This window comes from Pithys albifrons, chromosome 4, assembly GCF_047495875.1.
Source record: "Pithys albifrons albifrons isolate INPA30051 chromosome 4, PitAlb_v1, whole genome shotgun sequence".
Taxonomy (NCBI): Eukaryota; Metazoa; Chordata; class Aves; order Passeriformes; family Thamnophilidae; genus Pithys; species Pithys albifrons.
Genome location: NC_092461.1, coordinates 62,038,767 through 62,054,990, shown reverse-complemented (window position 1 = coordinate 62,054,990; position 16,224 = coordinate 62,038,767). Strand labels below are relative to the sequence as shown.

Sequence of the window (16,224 nt, the reverse complement as noted above, 5' to 3'; positions counted from 1 at the left end):
ATCACCATCTGCTTTAGTGACATGAGAATCTGCATTGCCATGTGGGCCTTAGTGGTCCTTTATGTTCCTTTAGGGAACAGAAGGGTTCAGCAGACTGCTGTGTGTCAGACATCTCAGTCACACTTCAAGTAAAAAAGTTGCACTTCACGCAGTCTTAAGCTTGAACAGGAATACCAGGAAGAGAAAGCGTTGGTAAATACCAGTAGTCCAATCACTGTGAGTCACAAACAAGGAGAGGAGGCACTTCCTCATAGTAAATTATGCAGGAAACAATCCACAAAAAGCAGTTTTCATAAAAAATACCTGGAAGTTAATTTCTCCCTATCGGCTTCTAGATCTGAGTAAATCCAAGCTAGCAGTTACAGACTTGTAGGAGTCCTGGAAGGATTTATTGCCATATGGGTGGAGGAAAGAGTTTTACAGGGCAAACAGTGTGTGAGAGTGCAAGGATATAAATGCTGTCTATTTGCTGATTTAAACTGTCAAAAGATGCACCTGTGTAAGACACCATCTTCATGCTTCATGGGAGTTGGAAGTGTTCCCATATGTGTAAAGTGTAGGATCTGTAAAATGTTTCTGTATTAATCCAACTTTATTTCACTGAGTGAAGAGGCAGCAGAGTTAGAGCAGGACAGAAAGTGTTCTTGTGCTGCAACTCAGTATGGGAGGACCAGCCAACCTTGCTGGAGGCAGGTGGGCAGGACAGAGGAGCCTGGTAGCCAGGCTGGAATGTGAACACATTGGCCACTGCGTGTCCAGGGCTGATGCCCCAAAAAGCCATGGTTAGTGACACAGCTGCATCTTACAGAAATCACCTGCAACTCTAATGCAGGCAGATTTCCAGAGGAGTCTGTGCACAGTAATACGCTAATGCAGTGCCTTAAATGTTCATTAATGTGAAGGAGACACCATATTTGAAATCATAATGCAGTTATGTAGCACAGAAGAGGTTGTGCTTTGATTTTTCAACAAAACCACATTAATATACAATCAGGTGGATTTTAAGTAAGAATCTGAGGAGAAATTAGTCAAGAACAAAAGTTACTGATTCACAGTAGTACCTGATAGCATTTCCCATCTTTTATCATTAAGATAAACACATCAACTAACATAGCTGAAAAACTCTTACCATACTGCCATTCATTAGAGGTGACTCCCATGCACATCATCATTTTGCATACAGAGGCTCCACAATCAGAAGTGAATTATGAAGCCATTAATGTGCATTATATACCTTTCAAAAATGGCAGAAAAATTAATAGTAAGCACCATGGCTGTGCCCTATGTATTACTGCATTTCTCAGATGGATCAAAATTAATTTTTTACAGTATCCTAATATATAACCTTATTTTGAACCTTCTCACAAAAGCCCATACCAAAAACACTGAAACAAACAAACAGAAATAAAAAGCTTCAAAGAAAAAAATAATAGAAATAGTAAATTAGTTTGCTTTTAATTACTTCAATAGAATTCAACATAAACTGAAATAAAAGTATTCTACTGATAAGAAAAAGTGTTATGTGGAATTAAAAAAACTCAGGCCTTTAAGTGACATTTTCAGCTTTGGTACATATCTCAAAGTAACGATCTAATGAGATGGTATCATTTTAGAACAAAGTTTGCAAGTCACTGAACTAACTTTTTAAAGTAAGATGTTCCTAATAATTGACTACCAATAATTATTCCTTTAGCATACCTAGTTATAATATGTAACTGATATGTCAAAAAAAATCTTTTAAAAGGGTCACTATAAATATGCAAATATATACAGTCTTTGAAGATACAGATAGAATCATAGAATTATGGAATCATTGAACGGCTTCGGTTGAAAAGGACCTTACAGACCATCTAGTGCCAACCCTGCTGCCATGGGCAGGGATACTGTCCTCTTGAACAGATTGCTCAGAGCCCCATCCAACCCAGCCTTGAACTTTTCTAGGGCTGGGGCATCTACAGCTCTGGACAACCTGTTCCAGTGTCTCACCAACCTCACAGTAAAGAATTTCTTCCTAATATCTAATCTAAAGAGATTGACACAGATCTAAAGAGCTGGACATAGTACTCCTGGTGAGGTCTCATGAGGGCAAAGTAGAGGGGGAGATTCACCCCCTTGACTTGCTGGTCACAATTCTTGTCATGCAGCCCAGGATGTGGTTGGCTTTCTAGCCTGCAAGTGCACATTGCCGAGTCATATTGAGCTTCCTGGCAAAAAACACCTCCAAGTCCTTCTACCCAGGGCTGCTCTCAATCTATTCTCCACCCAGCCCTTGCACTTGGGATTGCCCAATCCAGATGCAGCCTGTTTCACTTGGCTTTGTTGAACATCATGAGGTTTGCATGGGCCCATCTCTCAAGCCTTCCAAGGTTCCTCTGGATAGCATCCCTTCCCATCCTCTTTTTCTTAGGATGCATCATTCCTAATCTTGGAGAAGGTGATCCTTGAATATCCTTGAATATCAACCATCTTTCTTGGACCCCTCTTCCCTACAGGGATTTATTCCATGGTACTATACCAAGCAGATCCCCGAAGAGGCCAAAGTCTTTCTCTAGAAGTATAGGGTACTGAGCTTCCTGTGCACCCTCCTTGCTGTCTTGAACTCCACCCTTTCATGGTCCCAGCAGTCAAGGCTGCCCTCGAGCTCCATATTCGCCAACAGCCCTTCCTTGTTGGTCAGAACAATGTCCAGCATAGCACCTCTCCTTCTTGGCTCCTCGATCACTTGGAGAAGGAAGTCACCAGCAACACCTTAGAGAAATGTCCTGGATTGCTTATGGCCTGCTCTATTGTCCCTCCAACAGACAGTGGGGTGGCTGAAGCTTCCCAGGAGTTGTCAGCGTGAGACTGCTCCTAACTGTTTATAGAGAGTCTCATCCACTCGAATTCCTGGTCACATGGCCCATAGCAGATTCCCACTTAATGTCACCTCTCCCTGCTCTCCCTTTAATCTGACTCCTAAGCTCTCGGTCAGCTCCTTATCCATCCCCAGGCCATGCACTCCAGCACTGACATCCATTTACACCTCCTCCTCATCCCTCCTGCCTGTCCTTCCTTAAAAGCCCACATATTTTCAATCTAACACTCCAATCACAAGAGTCATTCCAGCAGTCTTTGAGACGCCAATAACATTATGGCCCTGCAGGCATGCACATGCCTCTAACTTCTCCTTTACTCCTCATGCTATGTGTTTGCATAGAGGCATTTAAGATGACCCACTGATGAAGACAACTTACTGGCTGGAGTGACTGGAATTCCTTTTTGCTGCTCTTCAGGTGCTCTTCTGCTGACCTGTGACCCCTTTCCAGGCTCTGGGCATCTACTTTTGCCACTTGGTATCAGACTGGTAGGAGTGGGATGGATTAAGGTAGCCCTCTCCAGCAACTCAAGCAATTTCAAGCCCTCTTACCCAAACTGGCAAGCCTACAAAGATGCTCTTCCCTTTCTCTGACAGATGGAGCCCATCAGCCTTCAGTGGACCTCATTCCTCAAAATGAGTCCTATGGTTTAAATAGCTGTGGTACCAGTACTGCAAACATTTGTTGATTTGCCATATTCAACTGGCCCTTTATAATTCCTTCCCTTTGGCTGGCAGGATCAGTGAAAAAACTGCCTGCATTCCAGAGTCCCTTAGTGCTGCTCCAAGGGCTCTGTAATCCATCTCTGTACTCCTCAGACTGTTTCTGGCTGTATCACTGGTACCCATGTGAAACAACAGCAGCAAATAAAAGTCAGTGGACTGTATAAAGCTTGGCAGTCTCTTGGTGATACCCCTAATATATGGTCCTAGTAAACAGCATACCTCTCTAGCATGCACATTAGGTTGGCAAATGAGAGTTGCCTCAGAAGTGAGTCATCTGCTACTGTCACCTCTCGCCTTCTCTTAGTTGCTCTGGTTGTTGCAGAGAGGACAGGTGGGGCTCCTTACTGAGCTCAAACATCTCTCCTGATGTAATGGGTCTTTCATTTTCAGCTTGTACAGGAGTAAAGTGGTTCTGCACAGGCATCTCAGGCTTCAGGGAAGTGCCTTCCTCATGCAGGTCCTTGCCCTTGCAAGGAGATATATTGTTCTATGTTATCGGCCCCTCTCCCTTCTGTATGTGCCAACAGGGGAGTTTTTGGCTGTGGGTTGTGAGTCTTCTGCAGACTGCACTTGGAACCCACGATCCAGCTTCTTCTCAGCCTCCCTGTTGTTATATAGCCTTCCCACTGCCTCCTGTAGATTAGCCACCTGCTGCAGGAAGTCCTCCACCTGGCACACCTTTGGCAGGCAGGCCTGCTGCCTGTCCCTGCCCCCGGAGAAAGGTCTAGGCACTTTCTGCAGTTGTAGTTCTGCATGGCAGCCTCTCCCTTCAGCAGTTCTATCTGCATGGAGGCGCTGGCCACTGCTGGAGCAGATGGTGCAGGTCCCATGTCAGAGCTGCAACCTTTGCTCTCAGATGAGTGCTCACCATTCTGCCTTGAGGGTCAGGTAGGATGAGTGCCCCTGACCTGTGCAGATGACCACAGAAGGGTGCCTAATTGCTGGGTTATGTAGACTTCAACTCTCTCCACTTGGCCAGTGGAATGTCCCTCCTTCAAGGAACTGTCTTCCCTGCAAATCCTCCTGAGCAAACTGCCACACCTGTCTGTCTGCCCTGCTTGTGGTGCTCCTGGTAACAGAGCTCACTAGGGATGCCTTTTGGGTGAACAGGGGGTGGCCACCATAACTTACAGCCTTGCACATGCCAGGAGAGTGGACCACTCTCATGAGAGCTGCCAGCTCCTGGTGGGTCCTCGAGATCTGAAATTATTTGCTATTACATCACTTTGGAATGAATAACTCCAAATACATCTGTACAAAGTGAAGGAAATAAGCCATTTATTTTACTTTTTTCGAAGCAATAAACTAAGAACTGGTACAAGGGTGCAGTAACTAATTGCAATCTAAATGTAGCTCACCCATTCATAAACAGAATACTGACTGCAGAGCTAGAGACCTTCAGTGAGATCTGACTGAATTATTTTATTAAGTTTGAAAATTTCAGTTACAAATACCACTCTTATTGTTATTATTATTATTACTAGGACTACTATTACATAAAGAGCAACATACAGGAAATCAGATGATTCATTTACCTGGCTATATCTCTCACTAAATTCAGATGGATAAACTAGTTTGCAACTAATACACATTGGTATTCATAGACTTTATATGGACTAAAAATTGACTCCTGAAGTTTAGAATTTAACCTAATAATATTAAATAAGTCTCCAGGCTGAGCTTTGAAAAGCCAGTTAGGTCATAAACAAATCAAACGGTGCTTCAGAAATCACTGCTGCGACTCTGCCCTTTGCATTCAAAATGTTGTATCATTCTTCAGCAGTTTATAAGGAGAAAAAGTATTTTTACTTGGATAACAAGAGAGCTGCTCTGATTATAGAGTTTTCTGGAATATGTCAGATGAAAGAAGATTTTTATATAAAACATTAACTTGTGGTATCTGGAAAAATGTGCATCATAGGCCAAAGTTATGACTGATGGTTGCCTGCCCGTAAGCCCAGTCTCTCTATATGCCAGGAAGGGTCCCCTCTGAGCCTGGGTGAGCTGGAGAGCATCGGCTTTCAGGTTCCCACTTTGCATTAAGCCTAGACCCAAAGACACGTCTACTCTCTCAGTTAGATATGTTCCAAATGCAGCTTTGCCTATCTTCATACTATTGCTGGGCAATGACACCCAAGCTTTGCGGCTCACTGGCAATGTTGCCTACAAACATTTTGATTCCTAACAGTCTAGATGCTTGTGCATATGAACTGGAAAGCTTAGGCCTGAGTAGAGTCACCCCTAGATCTTTCAGACTCAGTCCTTCATCACTGAGAATAGATGTCTTAAGCCTGAGGTATATCCAACCCAAATTGCCCACAGTTTTCATGGAAGCCTGTCAAGCTGTGAGCAACCTGATCTTCCAAACCACCAAGCATGGATTTTTTTTTTTCTGAGATGGATACAAGGAATCTTCCCTGAGGTTGTAGACCTTGAGAAACAGGCAGGCCCTGCTAGTAAAACAGTGATGCTCACAAGACTACAACTATGGCTCCAGTAGGACATTACATGCCTTCAAAAATATGTCTGTCACATGATTCAAAAACCCATGTCATTTATGGTGAACTGAAAGTCTCAGCCTGTTATGAGGTCTAGCCCTTACATGTTGCTTCCCACAAAGTACAGGCTCTCTTATGCCCTTTTGCTGTGTACTTCTCTGAAGGATTCTCTATGCATGTTAAACATGCTCTTCATTCCTTGGACAAAGCATGATCTTTCAGACTGGAGCTCAAGTTCCCCAGGAATAAGGACTTGGGGCTTATATACAAGGACACGAACACAACTGTTCCCCCTAGGTGCCTCTATATACAAAGACAGACAAGGGTATAGGAAAAATCCATTACACTTGAGTTTGGAGACACAAGATAACCTGGATTGCTACGGTGAAAATGAAAAGAACTAGGCTTATTTTGTGAGATTCTCTGCTTCCATGAACTACCTGGATCAGTACTTTTTTTTATACACAGCTTCAGGGTTCTTCAGAGGATGAATGGCTATGATGTATTGTTAAGGCTGCAAAATATCTATTAGCAGAAGATAATCTACCACCCATAAAATGTGATTGATTAACTTCCAATAAAGTCAGTGATGCTGACAGACACTATTCTGGCTATGCACAGCAAATGAAAACAAACTGAACTTCACCGAATATGCTGGTAAAATACAGTAGTACTTTTTCATTCTGCTTTGGATAAAATGAAATAAAACCAGAAATCAGAAACAGATTTGAAAAATAACTAGCATTGTTAAACTTTTGGAAAAATCTAAAAAATAAGTCCTATACATGCAACTCACTGACAGTGCATTTTATATCCAATCATATCTTTACATTTGGCTACCTTAAGGAAAGAAAAAAAAACTACTTTAAAATTTAAAGAAACCAGCTATTTTATTGTAAGTTTAAAAAAATAAATATTCTAAGGAATGGAAGAAAAAATAAAGCACATTAAATGATTTCATTACATACTAAGATGCCAAATCATCTGTGAGTAGTTTCATTTTAGATGAAAAGAAATCAAAATATAGGACAGATGTTGGACAAACCACATTTGAAGTCTATCACACACTGGCATTTTTCAAATGATTTTGGCTCATCTATTAAATAAGGTGTATTTTGCTTGATTTTGAAAAGGGAAACATCAGGAAATATTTAAAGGCCAATTGCTGCCAATTAACTTTGATCAGCAAAACTTGCATTCGAATCTTTTAGATTCTTTTGCCTGTCTGGAATAACACACTATTCTAAAATCTAGAAAAACAACAACTTGATGATTAATGTGTGTTGGCAGCCCCACCACAAGCTTGCTTAACAGCTGGATTTTAAATAAACAGCTGTCTTCACTATGATGGGAAAGAAATCTGACTGTTTTCATGTTTTTGTGCTATTAAAATATGATCAGAAATTGCTTTTTTCCCTTTTAAGATGAAACAGCCAGGCATTACAGTGACAGTCTCTTTCAGCAGTCTGGGTAGTTTTAGAACAATCTCACAAGCGTTGCCAAACCATAGACTGTGTAGGCTAAAAAATCCCTTGGCATGCCAACACCAGCCCCTCACCACATACTGCAAGGCAGAGGCATGCGTGGCAGAGAAACCCTGGCACGTAACTCATCGTGCCCGCTGCTGGGGAAGGCAGAGGACCCCAGTAACAGGCCACGGAGATAGCAAGAAATTTGTACCCAGCCATTAACTGTTTACAGAAGCTGAAGTTTAATATTTAATGGCCAGTGAAGAACTATTGAATTCTGTATGTTTACAGATGCTTTTAGTGTATACATTCCTGAATCATGTCTACTTGTCATAAATACTAAAGTCTGTGAGGACAAAATTTCATCATTTAAACAACAAAACCTCTGAAGATAAGTGCAGACATTTAGTGTAGATACTATTATGGATCCTAATTACTAAATTATACAGCTATTTTCTAAGCATTTCCATATTGAAACTGTGAAACCCAAAATAATTTCCAAACAATTTAACAACACATAAAAAGAGAGAAATATTACATAATTTCTATGTGTTTTAAAAAAATTAACACTTACTTCTAAATCATTAAAGAATAGATGTGTGTCAGCCAAATTGAAAATCATCTCTTCCATTCGGAGTCCAAGGGAAACAGAAGTGGGTGGATCCTTAAAGAAGAAATGAAGCAGGTACTCCATCAATACCATGCCTAACATACTCACCAGAATACAAACTGGAGAAACAGCTTTTCAAGAGATACTGCTTTTATTAAATGCATCCACTTTGTCAGTTTAACTTCAGTAACTGCCTAATCCTGTACTACAACACTTATCAGTAACACTCAAAAATATGACTTTAACTCAACTGCCACTGAGATTTCAGTGGGACCTCTGTGGTCACCCCCATGCATCCTTGGCACAGGCTCTTTGTTCTCCATGCAGAAAGGGCAAATCCATTTAATCTAAAACTTCTCTAGATTTTACAACTGTTCACAAGTTTTATGATCAACTAGGGGCATGATAATGCTATTGTTACTCAAAATAAACTCTCACTGGTTACAAGTGACAGGATTCGACCCCAGGAATACCTAGTGACTTTAATGCAAAGAACCATTAATGTTTTATTTGCAAATGGCAATTATATTCAAAATCACTCCTTGATTCTCCACAAAACCATACTTTAATTACAATTCAAGTTTGGCCACACATGCAGACTGAACAAATCTATTGTTTGTTATTAATACATAACACACTTTAACTTCTCTACAGAAATTACCATAACAACTTATTCCTTACAGAGCTAATAAACTCAAAAAGCATGTTCAGCATTGTGGTTACCAAATGCATTACAGATGTTTGTCTTGTTTTGATTTTTTTTGTGTTTTAGATATTCTCAATCTGAAAAATCAAAAAGAAAGCCTAACACATACATTTGCTATAGAGTTTCTCTTTTATAATGCCAAGTATATTCAAGTGCACAGAAGCATGAGTTTAAAAGGACATGTTATATTATCTCATAACACTCTCTATTAATAATGTTAGTTTGTTAGGAATTGCATTTTAAATAGAGAAATGACAATCCATATTTTACTTAAAATAAGTTAATATTCTAAACTTGATGACAACTCAGTTAAAAAGCAAGAGATACAGTTTCTAGTTTCTTTTTCCACATCTCAATCAAATTAATAGGTGTTTCAACATGATCTCTGAACTTTCAAACATTTTCTCTAACTACTGGTTAAAAGGCAAAATGTGTCCGTAGGAAGGAATTGGAAAACAATGATGATTTGGCAGCCTGTTTGCCTTCTGGAAATGCCAAAATCCAAGAACTACTAACCAGAACAAGAATTTTTGAAATTTAGAAACAAAGCTACATAGAGCAGATAAAACTGCTTTCTTGAACTCACATACATTAAGAGTAAGTTTTATAGCACAAAAAATACTTTTTATAAATGAGAAAGAAAAATTGCATCATGCTATTTTGATGAACTTTGTCCTTAAGAATAAGCCATGTATTTAAACTGGTGTGGCCAAAAAAGGAATATTTGGCTTCTTAATTCAAATGGAAAGACTTTAAAATATGAACAAAAGTATTCTGTGTCTCTCTTTTAACACTGCTCTATTTGTAGACTTATGCCTCGTTTTACTTTACTTTTGTAGGCATGTGAGGGGGAAAACAGGTGGTATTTTCTCTCTAGTTAGGCCTGAGGCTACTTTTCCCTCTGACATTTCTGCTTATCTTTATGCCCAGTTACCACCCCACCATCCTACATAGCTAATCAAGATTTTTTTTTTTAAACCAGACAAGGATTTCTGCTGTGCCTGAGCACTAACAAAAGTCACCCCACAGAAGCCTCTGCTCTAGTTATTAAAAGAAGTAAGATGGGCTAAGGGTCTAAGACACAAATGAAGATCACTATCGACATCTTAATTATCAGCTGCTAATGGAACAATGTAGAACTAATTGCCTTCTGAACTTCTGTCCATAAACAGGTACATGATTTTGAAAAGCAGAATAAATGAGCACATAGATCATAATGTTGCCTGTGAACCCATAAGACTAATAAAAGAAAAGTCTGTAAATATATATTTTAAGGTTCAGTGTATGTATGACTTATTTTTTTATCAAACATTTTTATCACATCTCTGAGTCTGAAAAAATAGCTTTTTGTAAAGCTTTCTAACCATTTCACTCCAAGGTATTTTTATATAGTAGAAAAAACCCAGAATGGGGGTTCTCTAAAGCAATACTAAACCAGTATCATTTTTTAGGTTAATTTAATTAGGAGAAAAACAAGAAAATCATTGGCACCTACTGAAAATATCAGATTAAATAACAAAAAAGCTAAAAAAAGAAACAAACCCAACTGCTTTTCAAAGAAACCTAGACTCCTTGATTAAATGTAATCTTTTTGTATAGGAAGTTCTACTTAGCACAAAAAATGTGTAAAACTGTAGCTCTGGATACCCACACATCTAACAGAAGCAAAAGCTTTACCTGCATTAGGGTTTTAAGTATCTATGTAGTCAAAAACTTGCAACTGCTCCAATAAAAAGCATAACAGCCTTGGTTTAAGGCATTACAGCAGAACAAACTCTAGCATCAGACATTCTCAGGCACTGCAAACTTTGAAGAAAGAGAAGACTAGGTATCTAAAAAATATTCCCATACTAAACCTTCTTTTCTAATTTTAAGCCACTAATTGCTAGCTAATTACTGTGAGGTGTCACACAATGAGTAGGAAAGCTAACAATCTCTTCTTGTTGCCTGGGATTTGCAGGTTCAGCTGGAGTGTCTTTTCAGGTATGGTCAAAATCAGGTACAAATCTCTGAGGGAGGTGCAGTTTAACTAAAGAAAAGAAATACCAATGTCAAATTGCTTAAGCAGGCCTTTTGTTTTGAATACTGGCACTGGAGCCAAAACATTGCCTGTATGTCATTTCTAAATTCTACCCACTTGATTTCTTTGTTTTGTGGAGAAACAAGAAGTTGAAAAACAGGAAAGTTCACTTTGGGTACACGGTTTATTTTCCATTTGAACCTACAGGTCACAAATGAAGGGTTAAGTGGAACCAGGCTTTGTTTTTCTCAATCTCTAAAACATATTAAACCACATTAAAAAACTTATAATTTAAAGGAAAATTCCCTTAAAGCCTCTGACTATAACTGCTTTCACTGAGAATGGAAATGTACGTAAAGAGCACAGTATGCTAGTGCCAATACTGAAACATATTTGCACCTGCTCCAAGATACTAAAGAAGGGCTCCAGCTTTTTCCAAATTCTGAATCTTAATCAGCCCTACTGCCAGTTAAAAGTAACTGACACGTTTATATTTGATCAATACATCTCTCTCTCTGTACATATTAAAAAAAGTAAATCCGAAAGCAAATGGAAATGTTTGTTTTGTTTCTTTTTTCTTTTCTTCTGGAAGGACAAATCATATTCCTGTTGTTTTATATATTCAATTTCATTCCATGAAATTCACTAAATTCGAATCATCCTTAAATAAAAATGTAGTGGTTTGTGTAGTCGATTTTGCCATGACTGCACAAAGTGAAAAACAAAGGTGTTTGTTCCAACAAAGCTGAAGGACAAAAGCAGAAACAAAACAGAGCACAACAGCAGCAAAAGGAGAGCAGGTGATAAAAATGGATGAGAAAGTAAGAATATATAGAAAAGGGTGGCATAAGGAAGAAGTTAGGAGGAGTGAGGTAGAGAATAAGGAAAAGAAAATCAATCCCTTCAGCAGTAAGGCCACACATCATTCATAGTCATTCACCATGAAACTCACTCAGGCATTGTGAAAAGAGCTGAAAGCCAAGTTGCAAAATCCCCTATTATTTAATTAGAACATTTTTGTTTGTTTGAAGATCCAGCTTTTGTATTTTAATGATTATGTGAGCAGCTTAGATTTAATTTTTTAAAAGGGCATTTCTAGCCCACACCACAGTGCAGAAATATAAGAAAATGTGATGTTAGACTGATTGAAAAAAAAGAATACATATGAAAAGAACAAAAACTCTCCTCTACATTTTTTCTTTTCCGATTGACTTATGATGTTTATTTCTGATTTTAAAAGCTGGTAATCACAAGGAAACAATCTTTTAAAAATGGGCACCTCCTGTTGCTGCAAATAACTCTACAATTCTGATATGACAGATGCATGTTCTAACACATTTTCTTTGAACATTTGACATTATTATCCTCTTCCATCCTTGGAAATTGCTAACTGTTCTTTGAAGCTGTCAATAAGCCAAGAGAAACCGACACCAATGAAACCTTAAGAAAACAAAGCAAGAATGGCACAGTTTCAGGATGGCATTTGAGAGCCAAGGACATTAATGTTGCTAACCCTCACTAAAAAGATCTAATATTCACCCACAGCATAAACACTAATACTGTAATTCCTCTCAACATTAACAGTTGTCGTTTAGCAATGCAGAAATATTATGATGCCAGATGCCATGCAGCCAGAGACAGACAGGCAAAAGCTACATCTCAAGTAAACAGTGCCACAGAGCTGCAAACAGGAGACACTCAGCTCCATGCAGCATATTTGGGTATATTTCTTTGCAGCTGAATACTAGACACTTTCCTCAACTTCAAGCATCTAGCAAGAAAGGTGTTTATGTTCAGGCTGCAATTAATGAATCCACTGCAGAGAACTAGTAACAAATGAAAAAAATATGCTGACACAAGTACTTCTATGGCAATGACTAATTAGGCTTTTCCAGTGCTACTCTTGCTGCCCAAAAGCCAGTGGTGAAATACTGTTATCGCTGAGGTTTTTTGTGTGCACTGGGATTTGTTCTCATTCTGAACTGAATTGTTACAGATATGGTGGTTTTGGGATGCCATGCAAAAGCTGGTTTGAGCATGAGAAATGGAAAATTACTTTTGGTAAATATTTATTACTCTTCTATAAAGCTGTTGTCCACACATATCCATTTGATAATTGTTGCAACATTTAAAGTTCTAGTGTCTTTTTACCACCTAAAATAACAACAAGGCTGCTGAATTATCTTGCATTTCTGACACAAAATGAAGTAAAACAATTATATTCCTCAAAGAGGTAGGATGATATTACAGTAAACATTTCTGAAAACACAGCTCACATGAACAAACAAGAGAGGCTGCAAAGCATTACTGCTTTAGGTTTTTATAAGGCTAAAAGCTACTGAGAGAAATTCAGGACCTGACCCAGGCACAGACTGAATCAGGAGTAGCTTTGACCTTCACTCAGCTGGGTATAGGGCAAAATGTTTTAGTGATAAATAAAATCTTTACAAGAAGACAGACTATTTCATGAAGTCAGATAAAAATATCTGGTTGTTTTTATATGTAGAAATTTTTTCTGTTAATAAAAATTCACATTTTAGTTATAGCTCATGTGAGGTGAACAGGAAATGGCATAACAGATTTTAGCACAAGCTGAGATATTAGCTTTCAAATACAGTCCCGGAAAAACAAAGTCTGATTTAATAAGGGTATTCCATTAATACACTGTTCTTATTCACCAAAGGTCACATGTAGATTAAAAAAAGTTAAGGTAAAAAATTTTAGACTAATCTGTCTGTTTACAAAAGTATTCTTCCTCTTGCCTTCTCAATGCAGTGCACAGTAGACTGCCAACTGGTCAGAACTAAAATGTTGGGTTTTTTTTAGCAATCACTCCTGGAAGTTCTTCACTCTCTGAGGAGAGATAGATCTTTGCAGACTTTGATGGTATCAGCAGGTTTCAGACAACCTGTATCTACAAGACAGTCAAAGAATTACTCCCAGTGCTATTTAAATATTTACTGAATATGAGAGCTAAATAACTACAAAGAATGGACACAGGAAACAGATTTACTCCTTGTTTTTTATGTCTTGTAACACCAGTACCAGTTTGCCTCTGGAAAATCAACTAATGTTCTGGTCTTCCTTGTGTATCAATCATAAAACAGAAAATATTACTGAAAATATCCATCAGTTTCTTGACACTTACCCTTCCGTATCTGTTAGCATAGGACCCTGTAAGCAAGGAATGGAAAATGATGATTGTCTCATCCAAATCCCAAATGAATACTCTCTGTAAAAAGAGAATCAAATCAATGTGTTCCTCTGTGAAGCTGATACTTGAAATGGAAAGTTAAAATTTGAATCAGTAAGCACACAAATGGGAAAATTGTATTGAAATGGTTATATATTAAAACCATAGTTTCTTTGCCATTTATTTTCAAAACTAACAAGTTTTTTCCCAGAATAGGGTAAAAAAATCTGTTAGCTTTTTACTAAAAGTGCTATTATATCAAATTATTCTACTAGAATAGAATTATATTGATTGTCAAATACAGACAGAAAATGAAATTGTACAATATATTTTCTGAAGCCAGATGTGAGACAGAAACTAAATGAAAAAAAGCCTCTGAAAATTAAATCTTTGAGGTTTGAATTCTGTTTTTCTGCGAGTCTTAGAAACCAAAGTTCATATAACTGCTCTTGAAAATTAACTCTAAAACCAAACCAAAGCAAATTGCTATTAAGCACTTAAATCCCCCTAACTTATGTTAATTTCTAATGCATTTTAGGCACCTGAAGAATGAAAATCATGCACATGGATGATGTATATCTAAAAATTTATGGTGTCAGTAAAGAATTCTTTTGCTTACAGACTATGGAAAATATGTGTTTTAAACTTGTCCTCTGACCACACACAAAATGGTATTTTAATGAAAAATAAAGTGTTTCAAATGTAAGTATTTTAAATCCTGGTGAGACTGTATTTCCCATGATGACAAATGGGTTAAGCTTTTGGAAAGCAAAAGTAATGCAGTGTGGACACTCATAGCTGTGGTGTGTCATTGGAGATGTGTTCTCAATATAAACCATGGGCCAGTGGGAGGAATGTGGACATAGCATGAGAGAACAAAACCCACTATTGTACTAGAAATGTCTCCTGTCCAAATACAAACCTTTCTCTGCTTTGGGAAAAGCTTTCCCTTTTTTTTTTTTTCATTTGTTTGTTTACTTGCTTTGTTTTAATCAAAAGGAGAAAAAACATCCAGTATTTTTCAGAGAAAGTAGGAGCTCTTCCTGAAGAAGGTTCTTTAGAAAAAAAACCCTATCTTCTATGAAAATACTGTTAGGAAAAAAAAGGATCTTCAATGACACTTTATTTTTGATGTGAAATCATACTTCTCTATGCAAAATAATGATAGAGTCTGTAACAAGCCAAAGACATGTAACATAATGTACCTCTAGATCAGAGTCAGGTGGTGGTGAAGGATTATTGTTTCTTCTGCCACGTCCACGTGATTTCCCATCTGAACTACGACGCAATCTATCTGAATCTGAATCTTTAATGGGGGTTGATGGACTGTGGATTGTACTGTATTCTGTTGTAGTAAATAAAGGACATTTTTACCTTTCAGTTCAATATTCAAAATGTTTGACTTACTTGCTTTTTATGTGACACTAAATCCAAAATGTTCACTTAAACAGTCTTAACTAAAATATTTAAATTTACAAAAATATCGATACATAAAATAAATCTAGCTCAAGTTATATGTAAAAACAGAGTGATAAATTATTTCAGTAAACACAGAAAAAAAGGATGAAGCAAAGAAACCCCACCATTTCTTCAAATATTACAAGATTAAATTCTAAAAAAAACCCCAATTTTAAGGTATGCCAGTTCTTTATAATGATTTAACTGAGTTTTCCAACAGGCTTCAACCATTACAGTGACTGGTAAGAAACAAACATGCAGGTGTGAAAAAAGTAGCATACAGAATTTGAAAAACTTTTCAAATTGCCTGATTGAAGACACTTTTCTTGTAGATTGCTACACTTGAGGTGGAAGAATACAATTATTTCCAAACATGACATAAAACAGAGTATTTATTTTCCCATGGTAATTTCAATTAATAAGTTTTAAATATACACGAACTATGAAGATGAAATGTATAGTATTTTTCAAAGGTCTTCTCAACACTGAACTTTTCCAATAAATATCTTTAAGATAGAATACAATTCTTTACAATTCTTTAGTATTGTATGCTAATTATTGTGCTTCAGCAACATTTATTTGCAAGAATATTTACTGCTATTGAACAGGTAGAAAAAAAATGATGATTTTTGTATGTAAGACCAAAAATGTTCATCTGAAAACAGGCTAGTTGGAATATAATTTGCCACT

At 37.6% G+C, this 16,224-nt stretch overlaps 1 protein-coding gene across 1 annotated transcript in view; it reads right to left on the bottom strand.

The window, feature by feature from the left end:
* EYA1 (EYA transcriptional coactivator and phosphatase 1) overlaps positions 1-16,224 on the bottom strand; it is a 150,182-nt gene that overhangs the window by 28,232 nt on the left and 105,726 nt on the right. Inside the window, exons 11-13 of the mRNA XM_071553085.1 lie at positions 15,282-15,421; positions 14,032-14,115; positions 8,122-8,211 (exon numbers count right to left, since the gene is read on the bottom strand). Coding sequence (XP_071409186.1) covers positions 8,122-8,211; positions 14,032-14,115; positions 15,282-15,421 — 314 coding nt within the window. The remainder of the gene's footprint in view (positions 1-8,121; positions 8,212-14,031; positions 14,116-15,281; positions 15,422-16,224) is intronic.